General features: G+C 52.7%; 1 protein-coding gene across 4 annotated transcripts in view; it reads right to left on the reverse strand.

The window, feature by feature from the left end:
• Positions 1-597: 597 nt before the first annotated feature.
• The window catches only part of ACTN1 (actinin alpha 1), an 89,492-nt gene continuing 65,293 nt past the window's right edge, over positions 598-24,796 (reverse strand). For 2 of the 4 annotated variants that reach the window (XM_072963292.1, XM_072963294.1), the window contains exons 8-21: positions 23,776-23,861; positions 17,106-17,198; positions 15,516-15,746; positions 13,661-13,808; positions 10,902-11,052; positions 10,292-10,400; positions 9,672-9,812; positions 8,643-8,825; positions 8,213-8,347; positions 6,991-7,170; positions 5,775-5,921; positions 4,713-4,793; positions 2,806-2,964; positions 598-1,325 (exon numbers count right to left, since the gene is read on the reverse strand). In XM_072963292.1, the coding sequence (XP_072819393.1) occupies positions 1,167-1,325; positions 2,806-2,964; positions 4,713-4,793; positions 5,775-5,921; positions 6,991-7,170; positions 8,213-8,347; positions 8,643-8,825; positions 9,672-9,812; positions 10,292-10,400; positions 10,902-11,052; positions 13,661-13,808; positions 15,516-15,746; positions 17,106-17,198; positions 23,776-23,861 (2,003 nt within the window). In that variant the 3' untranslated portion in view covers positions 598-1,166. Of the gene's footprint in view, positions 1,326-2,805; positions 2,965-4,164; positions 4,231-4,712; positions 4,794-5,774; positions 5,922-6,990; positions 7,171-8,212; positions 8,348-8,642; positions 8,826-9,671; positions 9,813-10,291; positions 10,401-10,901; positions 11,053-13,660; positions 13,809-15,515; positions 15,747-17,105; positions 17,199-23,775; positions 23,862-24,796 lie in introns of all 4 variants that reach the window. The other 2 variants (XM_072963295.1, XM_072963293.1) reach the window with 2 other exon arrangements.

Raw genomic sequence — 24,796 nt, forward strand, 5'->3', positions numbered from 1 at the left:
GGGTAGGGCCTGAGAGACCAAATTTCCAACAAGCTCCCAGGTGATGCCAGACAGCTGCTGTCTGTGGGACAGTCTGAATAGCAAGCAGAGGACCCTTACTGGGAGTGTGTCTCCTGTGGCAAAAATAAAAGGAATGGGGACATACAGATGTCACAAAACTGTTTGATGCTGTGGGAAACAAAGGTGGAGATTATCACCAAGGAGTCCCTTACATACCCATGGCCTTATTTTCAACTCATATGAACCTTGTGAGGAAACCACCGTTTCCTTTTAAAAATGAAACTGAAGTGTAAGAAGGTTGAATGTGCCAAGGTGAAAGGCATTTTAGGGGTGAGTACCAGTGCCGAACACCATCCCTGACCCCACACACACACTTCTGGAAAATAACAAGCAAAGAGCTGACATGGGAGTATTGTTGCTTTAATATGGTGTGCGCCAAGCAGTATCAAAGTTGGCCACACTCACCAATTTGGTCCTGACCATTTTTAATAAGCAATATTTTTTAAAAAGTGTGTGCTGAAAAAGAGGCTAATTACACCTCTGGCCTTAAAAATCAGAAGATAAGCCACATAAGTTCTCTTCCATAAAAAACAGCCATTTCAAAAGATTTTCTTTAATATCATAAAATATTTTCATGGACAAGTGAGCTAGCAAACACACATGCACCAATGTGCCTTTTGACAAGATTATCCCCTACCCCCACCCCCCACTCCCACATCAAGGTGGACATGAGATTGGAGAAAGGAATACAGCAGATGGTACAGATAGAAAAAAAAAATCGATAAAAAGAATGGAATATAACATTGTGCTTGGTTATTTTCCTATGTCACAACAAAACAAAATATTTCGGTGCAAATAGTTAATTTTTCCTCTTTTCCATTTAAGTCTGGTGGAGAAAAAAATACTTTTTCTATAATAAAATATGTGGTTTTTTGGTTTTTTACTTTTTTTAACGTAACTTTTTTTTTTCTTTTTTGCAGAAAATAATTTTGTAAACTGTCACTTCGCGGGCAGGGAGGCTCGATGCCACGTGGGTCCCAGCTCGCCCCTACTTGGGAGGCGAAGCACGGAAACCGAACCCGGGCGGGAGAGGGGACAGCGGAGGCGCAGGGCGGGGCTTGTACAGCGGCCGGGCGAGGGTGAGGGCGCGGGCTGGGCGGGGCAGGTTAGAGGTCACTCTCGCCGTACAGCGCCGTGGAGAAGGACATGTAGTCCAGAGCACCGGGCACGGCGTCAGGGCCGGTGTAGGGGGCCATTCGTGCGATGCAGTACTCAGCCTGATCCGGCGGCAGCTCACGACGCAGCTCGTCCACCGTGATGTAGTTCTGCAGAGAAATGGCGGTCAGAGCAGCCGGAAAGCCTGACGGCCGTAAAGCAGACCAGCTGCAAAGCCAGAGGCCGTAAACCTCACTCATGATGTTAGTTACCCTGTCCCAATCTCATTCTGGCCCTCTCCTGTACTTCTGGATATAAAAATACATATCTATGCGTATATACATATTTATATATATAAATATGAATATTTACATTTATATATCCTCTTATGTTTTACACTTCAATAACTACTTTAGCCTGTTCCCAAGTTAATTCAAAGTGCTAATCGCATCTATAGTCTTATGTATTACTCAAGCCTGCAACAACCATGGCTGGAGCAATGTCACCACTTCCACCAATATCTGGTGGAACAGAGTAGGACCTCACACCCACTCAGCTGGGTTCTGTGGAGGTCACACGATTCCAGCAAATTACATGAGCATCCAGGTCTGCGCATCATTGGCACATACAGCTGTCTTAACCATGTTTGCAAAATGCAGACCCTCCCCACCTTGCCTGGTTCCCAATCGGGATTTCTGCTTTCTCCATGCCTTGGGCTTGCCTATGAAAGTCCACTTGGAAGCTGCTTCTTTTGGGAGTTTGAGGCTCCAGAATTGCCCAAGGGCTCTGACCCACAAGGTGGCCCCCAGCTTCATGTCCTACTTCTGCCAGAGTCCCCTAGGAACCAGTCTGAAGGAGGAAGGGGTTGCCCTCTGGTCACTCCAAATGTCGGGAGACCAGGTCCCCTTCTGCACCCCAGAGACCTCCTCTACGAAATGATTCACTTCAACAGAGTGGTTTCTGATGGTCCTTCCACAGCTTCAAGGTGCTATGACTCTAGCAGGGTGTCCTCGAACTTAAATGAGACCTTTAGGAACCTCTTGGTTGCTTGAGTCTTTACTTCCTTATAGATTGAGACATTTCAGAAACTGTACTCCCTATTGGCTTTAGAGAGGATGGCATAAGGATTATCCTATGAATTTTACTGAAAGGGAAACTGGCCTCTAGATCCCTCTGCCCCCAATTTCCCCTGGGTGCTCCCACTTTTCCACTCTCAGGCAGGGCATTGCAGGTAACTTGGGAGATATGGGAAATTGAAGCTGCATGCTGCTCAGTGTAGAACACTGAGAGATGCTTCCTTCCTGTTCCTCACCTACATGCCATGCTTTGTGCCCAGAATGATGGAAAGGTAAAATCCGAGTTCCCAGATGGACTTTTCATCACCCAAACACATACCCCACTGACTACTGCCCGCCACCACTCATCATTTCATCACCAGTATTTCATCACAAGTATAACATGCAGTGCCCCCGGCAGGGGACCCCCTTAAGCTAATGCTGTGTCTTCGTGCCTTAGCTGACCCCAAGGTGTTACATAGGTAGAGGTGGACAGCACTGAGGCCCGGGGGGAAGAAGGGACAGTGGAGGTGCTCGTGCCCTCCCCTCCAGATCAGTCCACCCCAGCACAGCGCCCACACATTAGCAGACCCACCTTGTCCCCAGCCAGGATCTTGAAGGAAGCCATGACTTGGTCTGCTGTATCTGTGTCGGCCGTCTCACGGGACATAAAGTCGATGAAGGCCTGGAACGTCACTACCCCAAGGCGGTTGGGGTCCACGATACTCATGATGCGGGCAAATTCTGCCTCTCCCTGGAGGGAAGAGCCAACCCCAGCCAGTCAGCCTCTCAACCACAGCCCCCTCTCTCTGGACCTGAAGCCCCTGGGGGCTCAGAGTAGCCTAAGGCTGTTAGAGAGGGCACAGCAGGCCCCTGACCCAACTTGGGTGTGATAGGAACATAACATCTAATAGTGAAAACCCAGTTCAGGCTTCCCAACCCCTACAGTTGCCTGGAGCAAAAATGCTAATGCTGATAATAACTAATGACAGCAACAAAGACAACAGTCCTAGAGCGTGTACTCTACACGAGGCACTGTTCTAAGTGCTGTGTACATTTTAATTTGTTTAACCCTCACCACAATCATATAAGGTAGGTATTTATTTTATTACTTCCATCAGGTTTCTAGATGAGAAACCTGTGGCCCAGACAGGCCCAGCTACTTGCCCCAGGTCCCACAGCCAGCAGGTGTAGAACTGAGATTTGCGGTCGGGTGGTCTGGCTCCACCACACCATACTTTCTACGTGTCAGACACGGACTCAGCACTTTCCCGAGCCCCTCGTTTAACCCTTACAAGAGTCCAGTAGGGCCCCCCTCCCCTCATCCTGGCCCCCAACTTGGTGACGGCAGAGCTGGGATCTACTCCCAGGATGCCTGCTTCTAGAGCTGCGCCCCGGCCTCTGCCCTGGGCAGCCCGCGGGCTCTGCACTTCGCACCATGGCCCAGATGTTGCCTGGCTGCCCAGCTGCCCCTGCTCTGCTCAGAAGGCCTGCAGGAGGGCTGGCAGCTAAGAAGGTTGAGGAGGGGCTTGAGGCAACAGCAAAGGGGCCACAGGCCGGGCTGGACCCATCATCAGAGCGGAGATGGGAATCCTCATGCCTCGTGCAGGTTGAAACAGAGCCAACCCGCACCCAGCATGCCCACCACCACTCCTTCCTGGCAGCCTTGGGGTCAGCCCCACCGTCCACAATGGGAGTACAAAGCCCATCTCCACTGTAAATATCAGAAGATAAACCGGCAGAGAGAGGCAAGAGGGTCCGGTCTCCAGGACACACACGGGCCCTGTGCTGGGCCCAGCCTTCAGAGCACCAGCTTCCCCACAGACCAGAAGCATGGGGCTCCTCCAGGGAGGGCACCCCTAGCCTGAGGGCCTTCAGCCTGCCACGGCCAGGACTTGGCCTCTCTGGTCATCTGGCTGCCCCTCGCCAGGACAGAGGGTGGCGTTTACATTACCATGTTGTAACCCATGGAGATAAGGCAGGCGCGGAAATCATCCATGTCCATCATGCCTGTCTTCTTCTGTGAGGGCAGTGGCACCGAGACACAAGGAGGGTCAGAGGCGGGAGGAAGAAGGGCCGGCCCGGGGCCAGGAAGACAGGGCACAGATGGCCAGGAGGTCGAGGGGTACGGTTTGGGGTCAGGAAGGGGAGAGGAACATAGGAGGATGCAAATACACATCCAGGCAAAATGTCCACAGGAAGGAGGAAGACAGAGCAGGGAGAGGCAAAAATCCGTCCACAGGATGGAGAGCGGCGAGAAGAGAAGTGGGGCACCGAGCAGGTTCCCACGAAAGACACCCGAGGGCAGAGGGCAGAGGTCGGAGTAGTGGGAGGAGGAGCCCAACATGGGCCAGGCGGGGACAGCAGGAGAAGACGAGCCCCACGGCCCACAGGAAAGAGAAGACAGGGAGATCCAGACAGAGAGAGAAAAGAAAAAGGAGAAACGCGTTATTTCTCGCCCCGGATGCCACCCCTAGCGTGCTCCATGCAGGAGGCAAGTACCTGGGGGTCGTTGCCAATATCATAACCCAAGCTGATGAGGCAGGCTTTGAACTCCTCGGGACCCAGCGTGCCGGAGTGATCCTGGGGCCGCCGTGCGCCAGCCAGCGAGCCATGCGGTGCCAGGGAGGTGGAGGCCGTGAGGGGAGGGGTGGGCCATGCCCCAGTGGAGGGTAGGTAGCGTGTGTGGGGAGACACAGGGACAAAGGCATGCGGATGGAGAGGGTGGAGGGTGGAAGGGGCAGGGAGGAGGGGAAATAAAAGTGCACACGGTTAGACAACACGGACGAGGTCCAGAGGGGACCCTCTCCCCGGCACACGTAGCCCTGCTCCGGGAGGCAGGCCAGAGGGGAGCACCGTGAGCCCTGGGAGTAAGAAGCTCCCTGAGAAGTGCCCAGACCACCTCCAGCCTCAAGGCCCCGACCCCCCAGGATGGCTCCCACCCAGGTGCCTGGAGGGCAGTGAAGCAGGCAGGGGTGGTGGGCAGCACCTAAGCCCATGCTCCCACCCCTTGTGGCCCCCCCAAAGCCCCAGGGCACTGGGAGGGGCAGCTCACATAAAACTGGCCTGTCCCAGGGCTGGGATGAGAGCCCAGGAGTGACAACTTTGACACCCCAGCAGAGTGTCCTAAAGGCTACCTGGTGGGTGGAGAGGGGTCGGGGGTGGAGGAGGGAGCCTACACTCTGTCTGAGCAGAGGCAAGGGATGGCCAGGGGGCAGCAGGCCCTCCCTTGAGGCTATGGTAGCCTTGCTCCCAGGGGCTGACTCCTAATGGTAGGAGAGCAAGGGTCAGCAAAGGTCAGGAGTCAAAGGCCCTCTCTTCGAAGACCCACAATACAAGCACCCTCTCCAGGAAAGCAGGGAAGCTCACGGGACACCAGGACAGCTTCTAAGGCCGGCTTGGTGCAGTGCAGAGTCAGGGCAGGCTGACTGCAGTTCCTCCCTCCCTCCCCTCCTTCTCCTCCTCACTTGCCCAGGAACCAGGATCACGCCCTGGGCAGTGCCCTCCAGGGCCCTGGGGCAGGGGCTGGGGCTGCTCTAAGCAAGAACAGGGGGTGGGGCTCACCCGGTCAAAGTGGTTGAAGGAGGCCCGGAACTCATTCATCTGCTCCTGGCTGATGCCCTTGGCATCCCTGGTCAGGATCTGGTTCTCCACCTCATTGATGGTCCTGGCAATGGTGGTGAGGAGCTGCTCCCAGCCCACGCGGATGTGCTGCGGGTGGGCAGGGCCTGTCAGCAAAGGGGTCCCAGGCCTGGGCCGGGGCTGCCCCTGCCTACTCCTTTCCCTGACCGTCAAAATGGCCAAAGCAATCAAACCTGACCTTTTGTCTGGGTCACCAGAGGCAGGAGAACCAAGACAGAGACAACACACCAGGAGAGAGGACCCAGGTGATGAAGGGGGAAGCACAGCAGGGTGGTGGCCTCTGCTTGGGACAGCAGAGAGCAAAAAGGCCAGTGTGGTCAGGTCAGGAAGAAAAAAAATCTTGATTGAATATCATTTACCTCAGATATTCAACCAGCATTTTTTATGCAGTCTCGACCCATATTCTATTTGTTACCTCTCAAAATACTGGTAAGCAATTATTTTAGCTTCACTATGATTCTTGTCAGTGTTTTGGGTGCAGGTACTACTGTCAAATTGTATTGCTATTTTTTTCTGCAAGCATTTAACAAAAAGCAAAAAAAGAAAAAAAAGCCCCATAAAACCCCACCTTGGGTGATTGCTAAATACTGTACAAATAAAATGTATGCTATCTACATTTTAGTCCCAAGTTAAATTAAAAAATAAATATGGTATGAAAACGGGGTGGGAGTGAGATTAAAGGACAAAAAAGTGGGTACTTTTCTGAACATCCAACTCCATAAACACACACACACACACACGCGTGCGCGTGCCTTCATGGTCAAAACAAGCAGTCATTTAGAACAGATGCCAAGCCAGCATTTGGAGACCATCAGCCTCAGAATTACCAGGTGCTGGTTGAAAATTCAGATGCCTGAGCCCCAACCCAGACTTAGTGCATCAAATTCTGGAGACAGGGCCTGGAAATCTGCACTCTCAATAAGCTCCCTGGGAAGTTCAGAAGGCCCTGAGGGCTGAAGACCCACAGCTCCAGGGTGAGGAGAAGTGAGTATCCCCTCACCCCAAAGCCAGAGTGTACCCTCCTAGTACGACTAGTTTCCTTGGAAGATGGGTAACCTCCCCCCACCCCAGCCCAGAATGGGGAGTGGAAGGGGACCTGGGGCTCCCTGCCCAGAGAAGCGAGGCTGGCGCCACCCACCTCCATGGTGTAGTTGGTGTGCTTGTTGTCGAAGATGAGCGCCTCCTGGATGAGCTGGTGGTCGCCCTCCAGCTGGTCGATCTTGGGCTTGTAGTTGACGATGCTCTTCTCGTACTGCCGCAGGTGGCTGAGCTGGTCCTCCAGGGTCCCGTGCATCTCGATAGAGATCCTGCCGATCTCCTGCTCACCCAGGAAGGAGGACCTTGTCAGACCACCCCACTCTGTGCCCCTGGGGTGGAGACTGGGGTTCCCAGGTCACTGGCCAACCCCTCAGTTGATTCTTGGTATGGAAATAGCACCATAAAGGAGTCTAACAAGACTTGTTATCACCACACGACTACCTCCCATCTCTTGGGTACCTCTCAGCCTCAGGAAAGGATGTGAGGTCAGTTGCTAACCTAAATGTTCACTTCTCTGCTTGTCATCCAAACTTCCTTCCCAATGACCATCCATCTCGGGGACTCTCTCCCACTGAACTGGGTTCCTCACAGCCTCAGAGTATCTGGCTCACCCCCTCAGTGGCCATGCTCCTGCTGTTCTGCTCCTGGGATGCTGGCCTTGCCCATCTAATCCCACCTGTTTCTGTGGGTCTGGCCTAATCCTTGTTTCTGTCCGTCCATCATCCAATGGAAACAAACCTTCGATGTGAAAGCACTTTGTGTACACTCAATTCAACCCAGCAAATATTTCCTGAACACCTACTATGCACAATGTGGGGTGCAGGGGAGACACAAACGTGAACTCGACATGGTTTCTGCCCTCAAGGAGCTCAGAGGGACATCACTCTCTAACCCAACCAGGGTCCCTTCCCTGACCTACTTTACCCCAATACCTGGCTCAACAATTCAGCAAAAAATTCCATGCTTGCCCCAAGCTCAGCTATATCTCTAGGAAGACCATCCTCCGACCAGGCTCGTGGCTCAGGAGTAAGGGGGCCCTGGTTGGCCACATAAGCCAAAGGGTCAGCTGAGTCAGTCACCTAGGCACTGATCCTTTAGTGGTGTCTCTGTGTGGGTCTTTGCTCTCAAGCAAGACATTGGGATCAAACCACAGGCCTTCCCTGCAGACTCCACACTCTCCATAGGGCAGCAGACCAGTCGTGGGCTCAGGACCCACAGTCCTCCATGGGTTCCATCCAGGAGGAGACAGGGCAGGGTTGACTGGCTGGGATGATGCTGGGAAGGGTGGAAGGCCTCTCCCTGCCTCCCATGATGGGACCCACCTCCATCTTGGTCTGGATCCAGGGCCCAATGACATTGGCCTGGGCCCCAAACTGCTTGCGTAGCCTCTCGTTGTGCTGCTGGCGGGCATGCTCTTCCGTCAGGGCCTGGTCCCTCCGAGGCACCAGCTGCCGCACCTGGGGTAGGAACAATCATGGGACATTGGGGATGGGTCAGCCATCTTCCCCTATTCAGATGAGGAAATGTAGGAGCCATGAGAGGAAGGGGCCAGTCAGTAACAGAATAGGAGTGAACCCATCGACGTGTTCTGGAAATTCAGTCATTCATTAACAAGAGAGATACTGAGTGCTTACTATGTGACAACAAAATCAATGAAAAGTTAATGAAAAGCAACAGCACAGACACAAAAATCTCTGCCCTCATGAAACTTACAGTGGCTCCACCCATCCCCCACTCAGCCCTCGGACTCACATGGTCCCATTTGCCATTGATCTCCTGAGGCGTGATGGTTGTGTAGGGGTTGCTGCCCGCCATGTTGACGTGGTAGGTCTGGACAATCTTGGACACCTCGTTATGGATGCCCAGGATGGCCAGGCGCTCCTTGTCGGCATCGGGGAGGGTGGCCTTGAACTGCTCATGGGCTGTGGTCAGTCCCTGGACAGAGAGGGGGATGTAGGAAAAGCACAGTGACTGAGCGGGACTGGTGCCTCCCGTGGGCAAGATGAGCAAAGGGAGACGTGCAGGTCCCAGGGCAGAGGTGGGTGGAAGGGCCACCAGAGGTTGGCCACACGCCAGCTGGGAGCTATCAACCCAGGACTCTCACAGCTGAGAACCAGGACGGCAGGGCTGGCCATGAGACAGCAGAGGCAGAGCCATCAGAGCAACAGCTTCATGCCGCAGACTGGTCAAGTCAGCAGCCAGCCCCCGGGGAAGCTCACACCCCACAGTCAGGTCAGGGACAAAGGAGCCCCCAAGTCTGCTCCTCAGGTGACCTCCCCTAACCAGATCTTCAGTACTTTGCAAAACCTTTTCATCCAACACTCCGCAGCTGTACGAAAGAACGATCTATTGCCATGAAATGAGCTCCAGATAATTGTTAGGTTAAAAATAAAGGGTCAGGATTCAGTACATAATAAAAGCTACTTTTTGTTTTAAAAAAGGGGTGTGGGATGCAGATGTTAACAAATAAATAAATGTGCCTACGTGAAGAATGTGGTCATATTGTTTACTCTGGGGAGAGGCACTGGGGCTGGGGGACAAGGGGTAGGAGGGGAACTTATTGCATAGCCTTTTAATCTTTAAGATTTTATACCATGTGCATATATGCACATGACTCAAAATAAATAAAATGCAAAGCTTTTGAATCTATAACATCCTGGGGATGCTATCCTTCAGTCTTCTTCCCGGAGGGGCAGGCCTGCAGGAGAGTGACTGGCAGAGTGTGGGCTGTGGACAGCTGGGGGAGCCAGCCTCCAGGGGCAAGCTGGGGCCGCAGCACACCTGGATCTCCTCAATGGTGTGCACGATGAAGGTGTCCTGCAGGTCCTCCATGGCCCCCTCCATCCAGTTGTTGAAGGGTGCAGCCCGCTTGGCATACTCCAGGTACAGCTGGTCGATGGTCTCCAGCAGTTTCTCTGTCCGCTAGAAGTGCCAAATACCGTGGAGGGTGGGAGGTATTTAGCAAAGTCACATCCAGAATCACCACCCTCCACCCTAACAGATTTCAAGATCCTCCGGGCCAGCCTCAAGGGTTCAGGTCTGGAAGCACCAGAATAACTCAGGCAGAAAGAACAGGCTCTCTCTGGGGAGCTGGTTCTTAACATGGGGTTAAGTCTGGTCCCCAGAGGTTTGGAGAACAGAAAAGTTCTCAAACAACTGGGGTTGGGCCAAGTACACTAAACCAGAAGGATAAGATATGATTAGGGCAAGAAACGAGACATTTCCATTAGGGCAAAGGCCAAGTCCAGAGCCAATTTGAGCCTTCCACAGTCAGGCCACATTTGGCGGATGTTCAGGGAACCCAGGGGAGCCTCTTAGCCCAAAACAAAGGGAGTCACAGAGTAGGAAGGGGCACACAGAGCTGTAGAAGGCAGGCCTCCATCTCCCTCAGGTGCCCTTACCTCCAGAGCTTCCCTCCGCTTCTGGGTTAGAGCCCCCAGATTGTCCCACTGGTCACAGATCTTTTGGCACCGGGCGTTGACACTGGGTGAGTCGTAATAGTCCAGCTCACTGGGAAGGAAGAGATGGAAAAAGTCAGGTGACCCAGGTCACCTCCGTGGCCTGCTCCCTCCCTGGGTCCAGGGGCACTTGTGGCGCTGGAAGTCCAGGTGTGCTTGCTTCATCAGACCCTCCAGGCCCCTCCCACCCCCTACTCCTCGGCTTTCAGGAGACGCTGGGAGGAGGCCAGTGAAGGCCAGTTCTCCTGTCCAAGGGCCCCCGCCCCATCCTTGCCTGGAGGCCATGCCAGTCTTGACCCTGATGCCCAATGGCAGGGAGCTGTTGAGACCAGGCGAGAGCTAAGAGCCAAGACCTGGTCATCTTCTGGTCCCACACTCGTTGCAGGTAAGGACCAACAGCCTGAGACAGAAACGGTCACAGACTATTCCCCACCTGGGGGGAACATTCTTAGTCTTTTGTATTGATGACCTTCCCGCCCAGGGACCCTGCTCACTTCTCAGGCCACACCCCCACCTCCCACAGCGCCCCAGCCCCTCACTGGGCCAGGCCTACTTAAGCTCCTGGGCGATGGCAGCAATCTGCTCCACGCGGTCCTGGTGGGCGGCCAGGTCACTCTCGAAGGCCTCGTGCTTCTTGAGCAGCGCCTTGATCTCCGAGAGGGTGGCTGTCTCGTAATCCTTCTGCCGCAGCATGGCCTCTTTGCCTGCATTCAGAGACGGGGCACAAGGCTGAGCGGGAGCCAGGAGGCCCCACCTTCCAGACCCCAACCACCCACCCCTCGGGGCCTGGGAGCTCCACTTCCGGTACAGCCCAAGGAGATGTCCCCCATACAATGGTCAATTATCTGCAATTTGAGAAAGCAGATGTGCAGCCAGAGCATCTCTGATGGGGAAGGAAAGTCATCACTTTCCATGGAGCGTGTACAGGGCCATCAGGAGTGGTGATGTGCAAAGACTATGCAGGAGTAGGTGGGGAACAGCCATCTATGCCTGTGGTTGACCAGGCACGTCAGGGGGACCCTGCCTTTAGAGTTTCTCCATTATTGCTGCTGGGCCCCAACCCCTTCCCCTCAACTACTCTCAGTGGGGGCAGTGTGTCCAGTGTGTTCTGCCCATAACCCATCAGTGGCCAGAACCTTCTCCGATCATCAGGTGCACTGTCCTCTCTCTTTAGGAGCAAAGCAAAGCTCATATTTCTTGGATTTTTGTTTCCCAGGAGAAAAACGGGATGAGGAACGACCTTCTAGGACTGCTGTTCAATGATACTCACCAGCTGCCCTGCGAAGCTACTGGTGCAGGGCAGGGGCTGGCCTGGCCTTGTCTGCACGCCCACCTTCTGTGTTTGAGCTGGTCAAGGAGGCTCAGCCCCTCTCAGTAAATGAAGGCTGGGTTGCAAAGCCAAGGGCATCTTTCCTTCCCTCCACTTTTCCCTTTGTCAGAATAATAATATGACACATTTGGGGGAAAAAGGATAGACGAGCCTCCTTATCTACTCCTTTTCGGTCTTCCCTTATCTGGATGTTACCATAAAACCATAAGGTATGTGTAAATTACGTTTTCTGTTTTAGCAGGCAATAGCACTGTCAGGTGTGCATACACGTGGCCAGACGGCTCTGCCCAGCAGCTGTGCTGGCGTCTGCTGCAGGCCTACCAAGACTAGCGTCTCTCATGCCCTTGCTGGTAGCTGGCAAGCTGGTGGGGCCAATCCTGGCTCTGTACCTTCTTGTGAGCTGTTCCCTGGCCCCAGAGAGGACACAACAGAGGCACGTGGGTGAATCAGGGCAGTTTCCACCGTCCCCCTTTTACTCCGCACATCCACACTGGGATAAATAGCTCCATACATGAGCCACGGAAGGTGGGGCGGCAACCTCCTATCTCTGTGTACAAAGCCCAGCAAACTCCCTCTGCTAAGTCAAGCACGCTCTTCTCCCCTACCCAGGGAAGCCACTCCCAAGTGGCCCCAGGGGGTGGCCATCCCAAACTGTCTCCGGCCTGTTGTCTGAGGATCACAACAGAGCTGAATGCTGCATCTTAGGGCACTGAGCTCCACCGGCCAGTGGGGTCTGCCCGGCCGGGGGCTCCAGCTGAAATGGCCACAGGGCCCTAGGAAATGGGCAGCCACAGCCCAGGTTCTGAGGAAATGACTGTTCCAGGTGTGATTTTCTCTCTTTGGCGTTAACTTTAGCTGCCAACAAGCAGACACCAGACATGGCCCCAAGCACCTCCAGCTCGGAGTGATGGAGACACACGCGTGCTAATGCCAGGGCTCCAGGTTACTACCACTGGAGGCCAGAAACAGGAAGAGGGAAAGTAGAGGAGGGAACCACCAAGGCCTACCATTTACCAAGTGCATGAAACGTGCCAGGTACTCAAGTGAACGTAAAATGCACTTGAGATATGTGCACCTATAACAACACCATGAGGAAGTGTGCAGAGTTGAATACTGTGCCCCCAAAACTCAGGTCAACCCAGAACCTCAGAATCTGACCTTATCTGGAAATAGGGCCTTGGCAAATATAACTAGTTAAGATGAGGTCATACTGGATGAGGGTGGGCCCTAAATTCAATGACTAGTATCTTTAGTAGAAAAGTGAGAGGAAGATTCAGTCAGAGAGACACAGAGAGAAGCAGCTGCATGACAATGAAGACAGAGATTGGAGTGACGCTGCTACAGGCCAAGGAACACCGAGGACCACCAGACGTGAGGAAGACACATGGGACAGCCTCCCTTGCAGAGCCTCTAGAAGGCTGAACCCCGGTGACACTTCAATATAGGACTTCTAGTCTCCTGGACTGTGAGAGGATGCGTTTCTGTCATGTTAAACCACCCTGTGTGTGGTAATTTGTTACAGCAGCTCTAGAAATTCATACAGGAGGGCATGTCATCGCCTACATGTTATAGACGAGGAAACAAGGCCTGCAGGCTGTCACTAGTCCAAGTGCACACTGCTTCTAGGTGGCACTGTCGGCATTTGCACCCAAACATAACTTACTCAGGGAAGAAGAAATCATTATGGTGACAAGCAATCAGCAATCAACAGAGCATCGTACTATGCCAGAACTCTTCTCAGTGCTTCAAATGTATTAATTCATTTAATCCTCATAAACCTACAGGGTTAATATTGTTATCGGCCACACCTTATAGATGAGAAAATAGAGGCAACCAAAAGGCTAATGAACTTGCCTAATGAACTAGTAAGAGATGAAACAAACAAAAAACAAGAGAGAAATGAGTTGCGGCTGGTGGTTCAGTTGGGGAGCATGAAAGCCAGAACCCACTGGGTTGGGGGCAGGAGGCTAGGCTGGGCTCACCGTCTGTCCAGGCCTCGTGGATGGAGGCCTTCTGACGGAACTTCTCTGCCAGGTGGTCCAGCCGCTCCAGCCTCCGGATCTCGTTCAGCAGCCACTCCTCGTAGCCTTTCTCCGCCTGCTCCAGGCAGCCCCAGGCGTTGTTGATGTCCTGTAGGGATGGGAGGCACGGGGTCAGCCCCACCTGGTCCCTGAGACCCCCAGAGTGGCTCCAGGCCTTCTAGGAGGAGCCTCATCCCCATCTCAGCCATAGCCACTCAGCCTCACCTGGTACTTCCCAGGCTCCCGGGCACCAGGCCTCCTGGGCAGGGAGTGGGGCCACCCAACTATGGGGCTTTGGGAGTGCAGCCCAGTGGGGAGAGAGCTCAAAGCCCTCCATGCTCCAGGACTGACTGCTGACAGGATTCTGACAACCACAGAGGTCGTAGGGCCAGCCAGGGAGACAGAGCAAAAGACTGAAAGAGGTAGGCAGAGGTGGGAGCCTCCTAGCCTCCTCACATTTCTGGATCTGCTCACAGGCTCCGGCCTCTGAGCTCTAGGCAGGAGCCTGGGGCATGTAGGGACCCTGGCCTGGGTAAGCCAGCTAAGAGTCTCCCAGAGCTAGTGACAGGTGCTGAGCACAAACCCACAGGCCTTCAGACAGGGAGCCACTAGAGTGAGCACAGGGCACCCCCAGGGCAGTGACGGGCCGACTCAGCCCAGGTCTCCACTGTGAACCTGGGGTCACCCTGCACCCACCCAGAGGAGGGACCACTTTCTCAAACTCACAGAGCACCCTCCAGCTAGCAGTGGCCGGGCCACCTAAAAGCAGCTGATTCAGCCTGGAACCTGTAAAAGGACTGCAATTTTCCAAACTGCATGCACAACTCAGGACCTTTCTCTTCTCCCCTAGATTTCCCCAGGATCCTGCGTTTATCCAGAACTGTTCGCATGTTCGCCTGTTCCCTTCTGTTCCTGCCTTAATGTGCCCAGGACTTCTCATCACTCTCCATTTCACAGGGCAAAACCTCTACCCTGGTGAATTTTTAAATTTTCTTTTGCATGTTTCTCTGGCTCATAAAATTTCTCCCCAAGTCCTGAGGAGAGGATAAAGAGGGAGGAATAATAAAAAGTGACATGAAGAAAATTTTATGACATAGAAGGTTGATCATGATATATCTTAGATTTGACACATTGTAAAATGACTATAACTCAATAAAAGAAGTTTAAAAAATTAAATAAATAAAAACCTTTAAAAAATTGTATATGTTAGGTTTTTTTTTAAAGCAGCTTATTAAATAAAACATGATTTAGGATTCCTTAAAAATTATATTTACAGAGACTAAAAGACTATCCCCCCCCAAATCTTAATACTGGATCGTAAGATTATGAATAATTTCCATTTTCTATATTTGGGTTATTTTTATGCCTTTGAAATAAACTACCAAAAAAATCTATTACTTGTTTAAGGTAATAAAAAAAATTTTAAGTGCTGAAATGATTCCATGAAAGTGAAAATTTTCTCTATTGCTACTGAATTATGCCCTGCTTGGTTTAATGTTATCAAGAGGCATTTTGTTTGCAAAAATGAGTTCTTGAGGGGCTAGGGGGAGTTGTTGTGGGGGCAGGTCCAGGTGGATGTTCAGGGATCTGGAAGAGCTAGTCTGACCCGAATGGTCAGGAGAAAAGGGGCTCTCTCCCTGGGGAGGGGAGACAGCCCCACATGGCTGAGTGAGTGCAGGAGCCTGAGTGGTAATCAGGAAGGGAGAATTGGTGTCTGAAGCAGCATGTGCAAGTGGAAGAGCACATGGCCCCGCCACCCTGTACATCTGATGGTGACTGGGAGCAGCTCAGGGGTGGGGGTAGCCCAGATGCTCACCGAGACCATCCGGCCCTCGGAGGGCATGAAGGCGGGCCGGTTGCTGAGGCGCAGCTTGGTCTGCAGTGTGTTGAAGTTGATCTCCAGCTGGCACTTCTCCTGCACCTTGGGTGGCTTGTGCAGGCGCCGGTAGTCTCGGAAGTCCTCCAGCTTCTGCTGCATGGCATGCATGGTGTTCTCAGGCGCCCGGTTCTCCAGCCATGGGATGGTGCGGCGGATCCACTCCAGCAGCTGAGGGGAGTTGGGGAGGATGCTGAGAGGGGGCGAGGGCCGGCTGCCCTCTCCTCCTGGCAGCCCTGCCCACATGGGGATGCTGGGGCGGGGGGGGGGGGCATCTCTCCTAACAGCATACTCTTTCCCAACTACCACCCTAAGCCGTTTCCAGGCCACGAGGCCAGGTTCCAGGCATTCCCTCTGAAAATCAAAGGCTTCTTGAGTGAAGACTGACCACTGTGGTACATTAACTCACAGCCAGCATCATTCAACCTCCCTGCCAGGGGAAGACCTGGGGGAGAGGGGGAAGGCGGCTGGAGCAAGAGCAGGAGACCCGAGTTCTAGGTCTAGGTCTCCTATGCGTTGGGTCCCAGTTTCCTCATCTTACCACAGAGGGGTTAACAGTTGTTCCCTGAGGCCCTCGCCCCTGACCTGTAGGATTCTAGCATGTGGGTCCTGATTCAAAAGGGAAGAGGCTGGCTTCTAGGGCACAAGCAGGGAACAGCCTGGAGTGTTTTCCTCGATGTGATGAGGGAGGAGGAGGGAAGTGGTGAGAGGAAAGATGTGACCCTGCAAGGTGCCAGGCACGTTGCCCAAATTAACTCAACTGAACGTTGACAACAGGAATCCCATGGGGTAAGTGCTGTGACCCTACCCAGGTGATGGAGGTCACCAAGGCGCTGTGAGGCTGTGTGACTTGCCAAGGTGACCAAGCTGGAACGGTGGCACAGGGAGTACCCCCAGGCACCTAGGCACCAGAACTTGGGTTCTTACTACACTGGACAGCAGACCCACCATGAGGCCAGGCTGAGCTGTTCAGGGGCTGCATTCTTTCAAGGAAGAAGCAAGCGGAGCTCTAGCCCAAATGCAGCCAATGGCAGAGCAGCAAACTCAATCCTGGCCCCTCCTGGCCCCTGGGCAGGCCCAGCTGCTAAGCTCTCCTGAGCCAGCACTGATTTATCCCAGGTTCGTACCCTCTCAGAACCACACACTCCTTTTCTAGCTCAAGCAAAACTCCCAGAACAATGGCATACCAGCCTCAAAAGGCCTCTGAGGTCCCCTGGAAATACTTTCACTTGCCAAGTGAAAAAACCAAGACTCAGAGAGGTGAAGGGGTTTTCCAGGCTTACTGCTGATGACAGAAGAAGCCTGGAACTCAGCTCTCCAAAGCCCAGACTGGCCCCTGACCCACCCCTCTACTTTCAGGGAGAGCAAAATCCACCCTAGGTCAACTGCTGGGATCAGGGATGACACTCAGCCTGGAACTGTGCCTAGGGACAGATTTGAAGGTCCTGGGTTCTAGGGGCTCCCCATCTCTCAGGGTAGGATGGCAGGGCCTTGGTGAGGCCAGGCCAGGAGAACCCAGGGAGTACCCACATCGCTGGCCAGCTTCTCGTAGTCTTCCATGAGCTGCTCGTTCTCCTGGTTGACGGCCAGCACCTTGCAGATGCGATTGGCTGCTGTCTCGGCCTAGTAACAAGACAGAGAGGGTCACGATCAGTCACACGACAGCAGAAGCACCTGGTACCAGGTCCTCTCCAACCCCTGCAGCTCCACGTGGCTGGAAGGCAGCTCCCTAGGCTTTGAATTCATATCCTCCTCGCTCCTCCTCACCATCATCTTTACCAACCCAGGCTGAGTCCCATGGATCAAGTGAGCTCCGACAGAGATCTTGGTGGCTGAACTGGGGGCCCCTGGAGAAGAGCCTAAGTTTGAGGTCCAACATGTATGTTGGGAAGAAACTGATCCAATGACTGATATAATTGAAATGCTCAGCTCAGGTGGAGGGGTGAGAAAATCCATGCCCATCCTGGAAGTCCAAGTGGAGACCCTGGGAGTCCCAAGACTTAGGCTCTTAGACTGGATTTGCCAGGATCTTGGAGATGCGGGAATTCAAATCTGAGAGTCCTAGAATAGGTGCTGAGGAGTGGGGCCTCTCGGGATCCCTGCAGAATCTCCCAAGGTTCCTGGCCCAAAGCTCAAAGAACTTTAGAGAAGACAGAGGAATTAAGGATCAACCCAACATGGACAAGACATCCAGAGGGCCAGCACAGGCCCCTCTGGGAAAGCTAAACACACATCCCACCCCAAGTACTGGGACAGCAGACTCTAGAGGTGGGCAAGAAGAACAAAAGAGGCTCAGATGCAAATGCCCAGAAGCCCCAGGGGACACTTCTCTGGCTTAGAGAGCTTTGTGACCCTGATACCAGCAGGGGCCAGGCGCTCCGAAACCCACTTTGCCCAGGTGATCTTTAAATTCAGCTGCGTTCTTGTGTACGTCCTAACCCAACTCCTAGGGGAAGGGAACAGGGGAATTCGAAGACTTTTTGGGGGTCCAGGGATAGAAAGGAAGATGGCCAAGAGGTGGGAGCAGATAATACAGATAAGCAGACAGATACTCATCCTGGCGCCCTGGAGAAGAGTGACCTTGCAAATGGGAAAGCTTTAAGGGGTAGAAAGACGGGACCTTGCAACTGGTTGATGAACAAAACAAAATGGGTTTCAACTGCAGCAAGAGAAACTGAGGCTAGGCATCAGGAAGAAGTTCCTGAGAATGAGAGTGCTTTGACTTGGGAAGGAGTGACGGGAAAGATGTACACGTTTTTCCCTTGTAGGACTCTTCAGATAGGATACACGCCCACCAGATGGTGTGCAGTGTGGGTGACTGTGCTGGGAGGTGTGTGTGTGAGGGGGCAGGATGAGATCATCCTAAAGGTCCTTCCAAGCTCAAAGTGAAGACACTATACCCTCCAGGGCCAGGTGTCAGAGCAGGCGGGCCTCCAGCAGGAGAGCTGAGAGAACAGTCAAGGGTCCTGTGAAATGAGGACTTTGGGCCCCAAATCTGGAGAAACTGAGGCAAGAAGTCACATCCTTAGACCCTCACCCCTTGAACCCCCAGACCTAACTCTGCCCTTCAGATACCATGGCCACCTCTCACATGGAACTCCTGATTGATTGTCCTTCTCCTTAGGAACCAACTAGTAACCAAGGGGAATCCCAAGAGGCAATGAGGAGGGAAATTCCTTCCTGGAGCCCATCCCAGAAGATGTGGGGCCCTGGAATGAACAGGGTCATGGGAACTGGGCTGACACGCCCATGAATCTGCCTAAAATCACTGGGGCCACTTCCCTTGAAGGCTGGGGAGGGGACCCAGGGGGAGGTCACTGCTCCCCTATGTGCTGACATGTGTGTCAGAATGCGGAAGGGGCTGGGGGTAGGGTAGATATAGCTCAGTAGTAGAGCGCGTGCTTAGCATGCACGTGGTCCTGGGTTCAATCCCCAGTACCTCTATTTTAATTAATTAATGGAATTACCCCCCAAAATAAAAGAAAATAATTAAGTTAAATTTTTAAAAAAGAACGCAAGTGGCTACAAAGACCCCAGTCCAGCGTGCTGACCAAACATAAAAATCACTGGTAGCCCCTCATCACAGGCAAGAAGCAGCTGCTGCTGTGACGTTTAATGGCCCAAGCCCACCTTGGCCATCTTGAAATCCTGGGCTCAGTGGTCATAAACTTCGATTTACGTGTCAATTTGTGAACTTGGACTGAGTGAGGCCTGTGTTCATGGGATTCTGAAAGACACGCCTTTCAGGCCTCAAGAGCCTCACCCATCCCTCAGAGCTTGTCGACTGCTCCAGGGTCAAAGGGGGCTCCTTCTGGATGAAGTCTGGGGGAGTTCCTGAGTGGGCTTTCCAGGGACTTTTTACAAAGATCACATCAATGGGCTGAGAAAATACTTTACAGAAACAGGCAAAAGGATGACTTCCAAGTGCCAAAAGAAGACTGCTAGAAATCTGTGTTCACCTTTCATGGTCTGCACTTTGGAATTTATGACCCACTTTAAGGGATACAATTCTACAACTTAATACAGAACAACATGTTTGGTTTTGTATTAGTTATTTTTTTCAAAAGTATGGATTATTATTCCCTGAGCACTTAGCTATCCCCACATGAAACCCTCAGTTAGCGCCAGTCAAACTGCCACTCTAATAATCAGCATCGAATTAGCTGACACAGGTACAGTCTGCAGAGGAAACATCCTCGATGATGGTGAATCAAACATCCAAATGTGGCCAAGTGACGCATGGTGGCTCCGCCACCCACCACCCACAGATTCACATGAGTGCCACGAGGATCTCATCTGTGACATTTTTAGTCAAAAATTTCCCAAATCTAGCAAGAATTGCCTATTTCCTTCCTCCCACAGTTTCCCACTGCCTAGCCTTTCTTCATGGCCCAAGTCAGCTCCCAGCCCTGGTGTCCCTGCTGGTGAGGCCCCCAGACAGAGGGGCGCTGACCCCATGGCACTCAGCCCTCTCACCAGCTGCCACCTCTGGCCTCCCCCGACCCCCTGCTCCAAGAGCGGGACAAGACCTGGACCAGCACTAACTTGCTCTCCCCTTGAGGCTGTGCTGTCACACCACGAGGCTTCGCACAAGCTGTGACCTCTTCCTCAACCCTCCCAGAGCCTTTCATTTCCAGATCGCTCCCCCATTCAACCCACCCCCAAGCTCAAGTGTCTCCTGCTCAAGAAAGCCTCCGTGTCCCGCAGCCCTGCAGCCCTGCAGCCCTGCAGCCCCCCTCCCCGGCTCAGGTCCACAGCTGAGCAGAGCACTGATAAGACACAGCTTCACCTCACGGGTTTCTCTTACAAAGGGAGTTCCCAGATGGATCATGAACCCCTTGAGGGCAGGAAAAGGCTTTCTTTCCCTCAGAAGATTCACAAACTACTGAGGACAAATGGAAGGATGCAAATGGCACCATTTACTCCTAAAAGCACTGGAAACCCTACAGCAGATCCAGTTCATGCCCTAAAGGGCCGTTTCTCAGAAATAGGTCCCAACAGACCGAGAACATCAAAGCAACAAACTACATAAACATAAAATTGGTTGCTTAAAACCCATTCTAAATACCTCCAGGGGAAGGGGAGGGAGAGGAAAGCTGAGGAAGAATTAGAACCAAAACCAACGTGGCCACCAGAAGTTGGTCCTCATCTGACTAGGAAGACCCGTCAGGCACACTTGCATCACTACAAGCACTGCGTGTGCATATGTGCATGCGTGCGTTAGACTCAGCTGCCTTTCTAGTTCCACTGCCCAAGGCTTGATGAGAGAAAGACAGTGGAGAGGATGCAGGGCCCTGGGTATGGGTTTCAGAAGGCCTTCTCCCGTTGGCTCCAGGCATGGAGACAGTCAAGACAAGAAAAGAGTATGAGTCTGAAAGACTCTTCCTTTTTTCACAGGAGAGGAGGAAGATTCCCCTCCTACCAGCCTGCTTAGCTCTAAGCAGTTGCCTGAATCGTTAGAAATGGGTAGGGAGGGGCAACTCTGGGTGAGGCTCCTGACCCAGGTCTTAAGAGGACCACCACCCTCATCCCCAGCGCCCCACCCCAAACCCAGCTGGTGAATGAGGTGACCTCATTCTCAGATGTAGACAAAAAGAGCATGAAATGATTGCAACAGGGATGAGTGAGAGGGAAGAAGGCATGAAGGGAGGTGGTATGATGTCTAGGAGGGAGAAAAGCAGACTGCTACACTCACGCACGCGTACACACACGCAAACGTGCGCACACGCTCACTTTCGAGCCATTATCAGCCAGGACATGGGGAAGGCTTCAGGGACAGGGGAGGCCAGTGTCAATGGGCATGAAGCCCAGGATAGAACCAGCAGAAGAAGGAGAGGAGGAGGAAGGAGAGTTGGAAAGAGAGAGCTCAGCCTAGTCCTGGGTGTGGGCAAGACTCTTTGTGGTTCTCAGGGCTGGAGGCCCACAGGGGCAAGTAGATAGGTGGTGCTCACACTCTGCCTAAAAGGTGGGGCATAAGAGGGGCCAGAAGAAGTTGTCAAGAAAGAGCAGCAGCAGAGGTGAGACAAAGAGGAAGAAGAAGCAAGAGGTAGGCCAGAGAAGAGGCTGAAGGGAACTGGACCTCCTGGGTAGGGGGGACACCCAGGAGGGGAGCCTCCAGGCAGGGCTGCTCTCCTGTCAGTCAACACCCAGGGGACCTGGAAGGAAAGTGAGGAAGGTCTCGGGTGCCCATCTAGGCAAGGAATGGGGCTGCTGCTAGCCCACACAATGCCTTATGTTTTTGTTTTTTTTTAAAGGCATCTCTTCCGCAAGGCACTTCTACTGGAAAACTATCATATTCATTCTGTTAGAAGACATCTTTACTGCCATTTGCAAGATTATTTTAGTAATAAATATTCAAATCTTCATGGTCTATAGTGCACACATGGCATCCTTGTGTAGTGTGCAACCTGCACCACTGTCCATGGCAGGCCTGGATGGGAAGGATCAGGCAGGGCTCTGAGCCTCTGGCCTGGACACTAGAGAGAAGGCAGAAGACTTCTCCCCACCCTGGTTGCTGGGTAATTTCAGAGGATGGTCTTGCCTAAGCAAATGGAAGGAGAGGAAGTGAAGGGAAACTGGATAATTAAGAGAATAGGCAGGAAGCATAGCCAAGAGCTGTGCTGCTTGGGATAAGGCCTCTCAACTCAGGGTCCAGGAAAAGAGCTGAGGCCACAAGCTTCTTTCCCATCTGTGGTACCCATTACAGCTAGCGTAGAGGGCCAGAGATGCAAGTGGCCATCCAGAGGCTGGCGTTCTCTGACATCTTTGAGTGTCCCAGCCAAAGGCCAGTGAGCATCCTGCCCTCCTGCAGGACACTGGGGTTGTGGGGAGGCTTTTCTAATCCCGCCTTTCATTCCAGGGGCTGCAGTTCCCAAGGGCTGCCACTGGAGTATCCAGGGAGGATGGCAGATGGGCAAAAGGGCAGCTGGGAGAGTGGGCGAGGCCGAGGGAGAGCTCACCTTCTGCGCACCCAAGAAGGCGTGGCAGTGACATGAAACATTAGGTCACATGGCCTTCCCATCCGGCCTTAGCGTGCCTACACATCTGCACAGAGAAGGAGAAGAGGTTGAGAGAAGAAAGCAGACAGCAGCACAGAATAAACCCAAACAGCTGTGGTGGACAGACAGCACACAAGACAGATGGACAGACAGAAAATGAGGGAGTGGGCAGAGAGAGAAACCATGAGATGATGGGAGGAGAAAAGGGGTAGGGTAGGAGATAGCACAGGCAGAGACAGGGGAGCAGGGGGAGTGGAGAGAGACAGAGAGAGAAGCCAGGGAGGCTGATAGAGGGTGGGGGAGGTGGGGACAGTGCCCCGATCATGCATTTCAAGACAGGTCACTCAGACTCCATGCGCAGGGTGGCAAGTTTGCCAGAGTATGTGAAGGTTCGAGGCCCAAAGCCAAGAAGGCCAAGCCTGTGGTCTGTGGTTATGGCAACCTGGATGTTGTGCTTCTGGGGCCCTGCCTATGAGGGGGGCCTGGGGGCGGGGCGTCTGCTGCCCAAGCCAAACCTGGTATTGAAAATATTCAAATCTTCAATGTCTGCAGTGGGAATGATGCCCTTGTGTAGTGCAGAACCTGCACATCTGGGCTTTAACTTGATCCTGGGGCAAAATTGGGCCAGGACACTTGAAGGGTTCACAGCTACCCACCCTTTCCCTTCCTTCCTCCAAGGGGGGTGTGCAGAGTAACCCCGCATGGGGGTCCCAGGCAAGATACAGAAGGCACCAAGGCCCAAAGGGGCTGTGGACTGAATAGGTCAGTAAAGACAGGAGGTACCTCCTCCGATCAGATCTGCCTCCCTAAGGGAAGCCCTGCTGCTCTGTTAATGCTGCAGCTTCAAGAGGGTGGACACGGAGGGACTGCTGCCCATGGCACCTTCCAGGCCTCCAGAACCACGTCTGGCTGATTTTACCCATGCAGCCCTTCCTGCTTAAGCCAGCCATCTGGGTCCCAGAAGGTGAGCTCTTGCCCAATTTTCTCAGAGACAGTAGAGGAAGATGTGAGAAAGAGCAGAGGGGTGGGCAGGGGGGTGGCCCCAAGGCAGAAGGACACGCCACGCTGAGGGGCCTAACGCTACCGAAGAGACAGACCATCCAGACCCTGTCGCCGTGGAGAGGCAGGGAGAGGGAGGAGGGCATGGTTCAGGTCTGGCATGAGGTGTGCTGGGCAAGGAAGGAGCAGGGGGCCCCAGGTACCTTCTGGGCTCCGGAGAAGGCATGGTAGAAGCTGGACACATAAGTCATGATGGCTTTCTCATCCGGGCGGGCGGTTCCGACAATGTCTGTTGAGAAAAACCTGGAGTTAAAGCTACTTCCTGATGTGATGGGGAAAGCAGCTCTCAGAAGCACCAAGCCTTCCTGCCAAGATGCTCAGCCCGAGTCTAACCAGCATCTGGCCCTGACGGCCACTGACGGGAATACGAGAGGTAGAGGAAGGAGCGAAAGGTACCCGAGGGAGCAGACAGACAAACCAGAGTGAGGAGCACTCCATGGGACAGCTGGCCCAGTGTCCACAAGTTCAATGCCAGGAATGAAAGGAGTCGGAGGGAGAAGAGAAGCGCTAACGGTTAGAAGAGACATAAGTATAACAATGATGTTGTAAACCGCCTATACTTCAATAAAAAAGATTTTAAAGAAGGGTAATAGTTATCAGGAAAAAAAATAAAGAAAAAAGAAATACAACAACAAAATGCCACAGGCAGACACTGTTTGGATCTTGATCGACACAAACCAACTAAAAAGAAATAACGGGGATATTTGATTTTGAACTGGGATGCAGATGTATCAAGGAACAACTGTCAATGTGCTAAGTGTGAAAACTGTTTTACGACTGCATAGGAAAATACTCCTAGGTTTAAGGAATGTATTCTGAACTACATAGCAGTGAGAAGCTATGATGTCTGGGATTTGCTCTAAAATATTTCAACAAAGAAAAAAAAAAAGAGAATGACAAAACCTCGATAATTATTATATCTGGATTCTGGGAATATGGAAGTTCATGATATTTTTCTCTCTGCTTTTGTACATGTTTGAAAATGACCCCACACCCTGACAGACATTGTCATAAACTATCATCTCTCCCATCGCGTCTCCTAAGGGCTGTTCATCTTTCTAAAAAGTCACTTGCTTTTCCCTAAGTGCCCTTGCCCTCCTGCCTTTCCCCTATGAAGTTCGGTATGTATATAGACGCCCAAACTCAAATCACCCCTTCGAGTAA

This window comes from Vicugna pacos, chromosome 6 (genome assembly GCF_048564905.1).
Source record: "Vicugna pacos chromosome 6, VicPac4, whole genome shotgun sequence".
In the NCBI taxonomy this organism is placed as follows: domain Eukaryota; kingdom Metazoa; phylum Chordata; class Mammalia; order Artiodactyla; family Camelidae; genus Vicugna; species Vicugna pacos.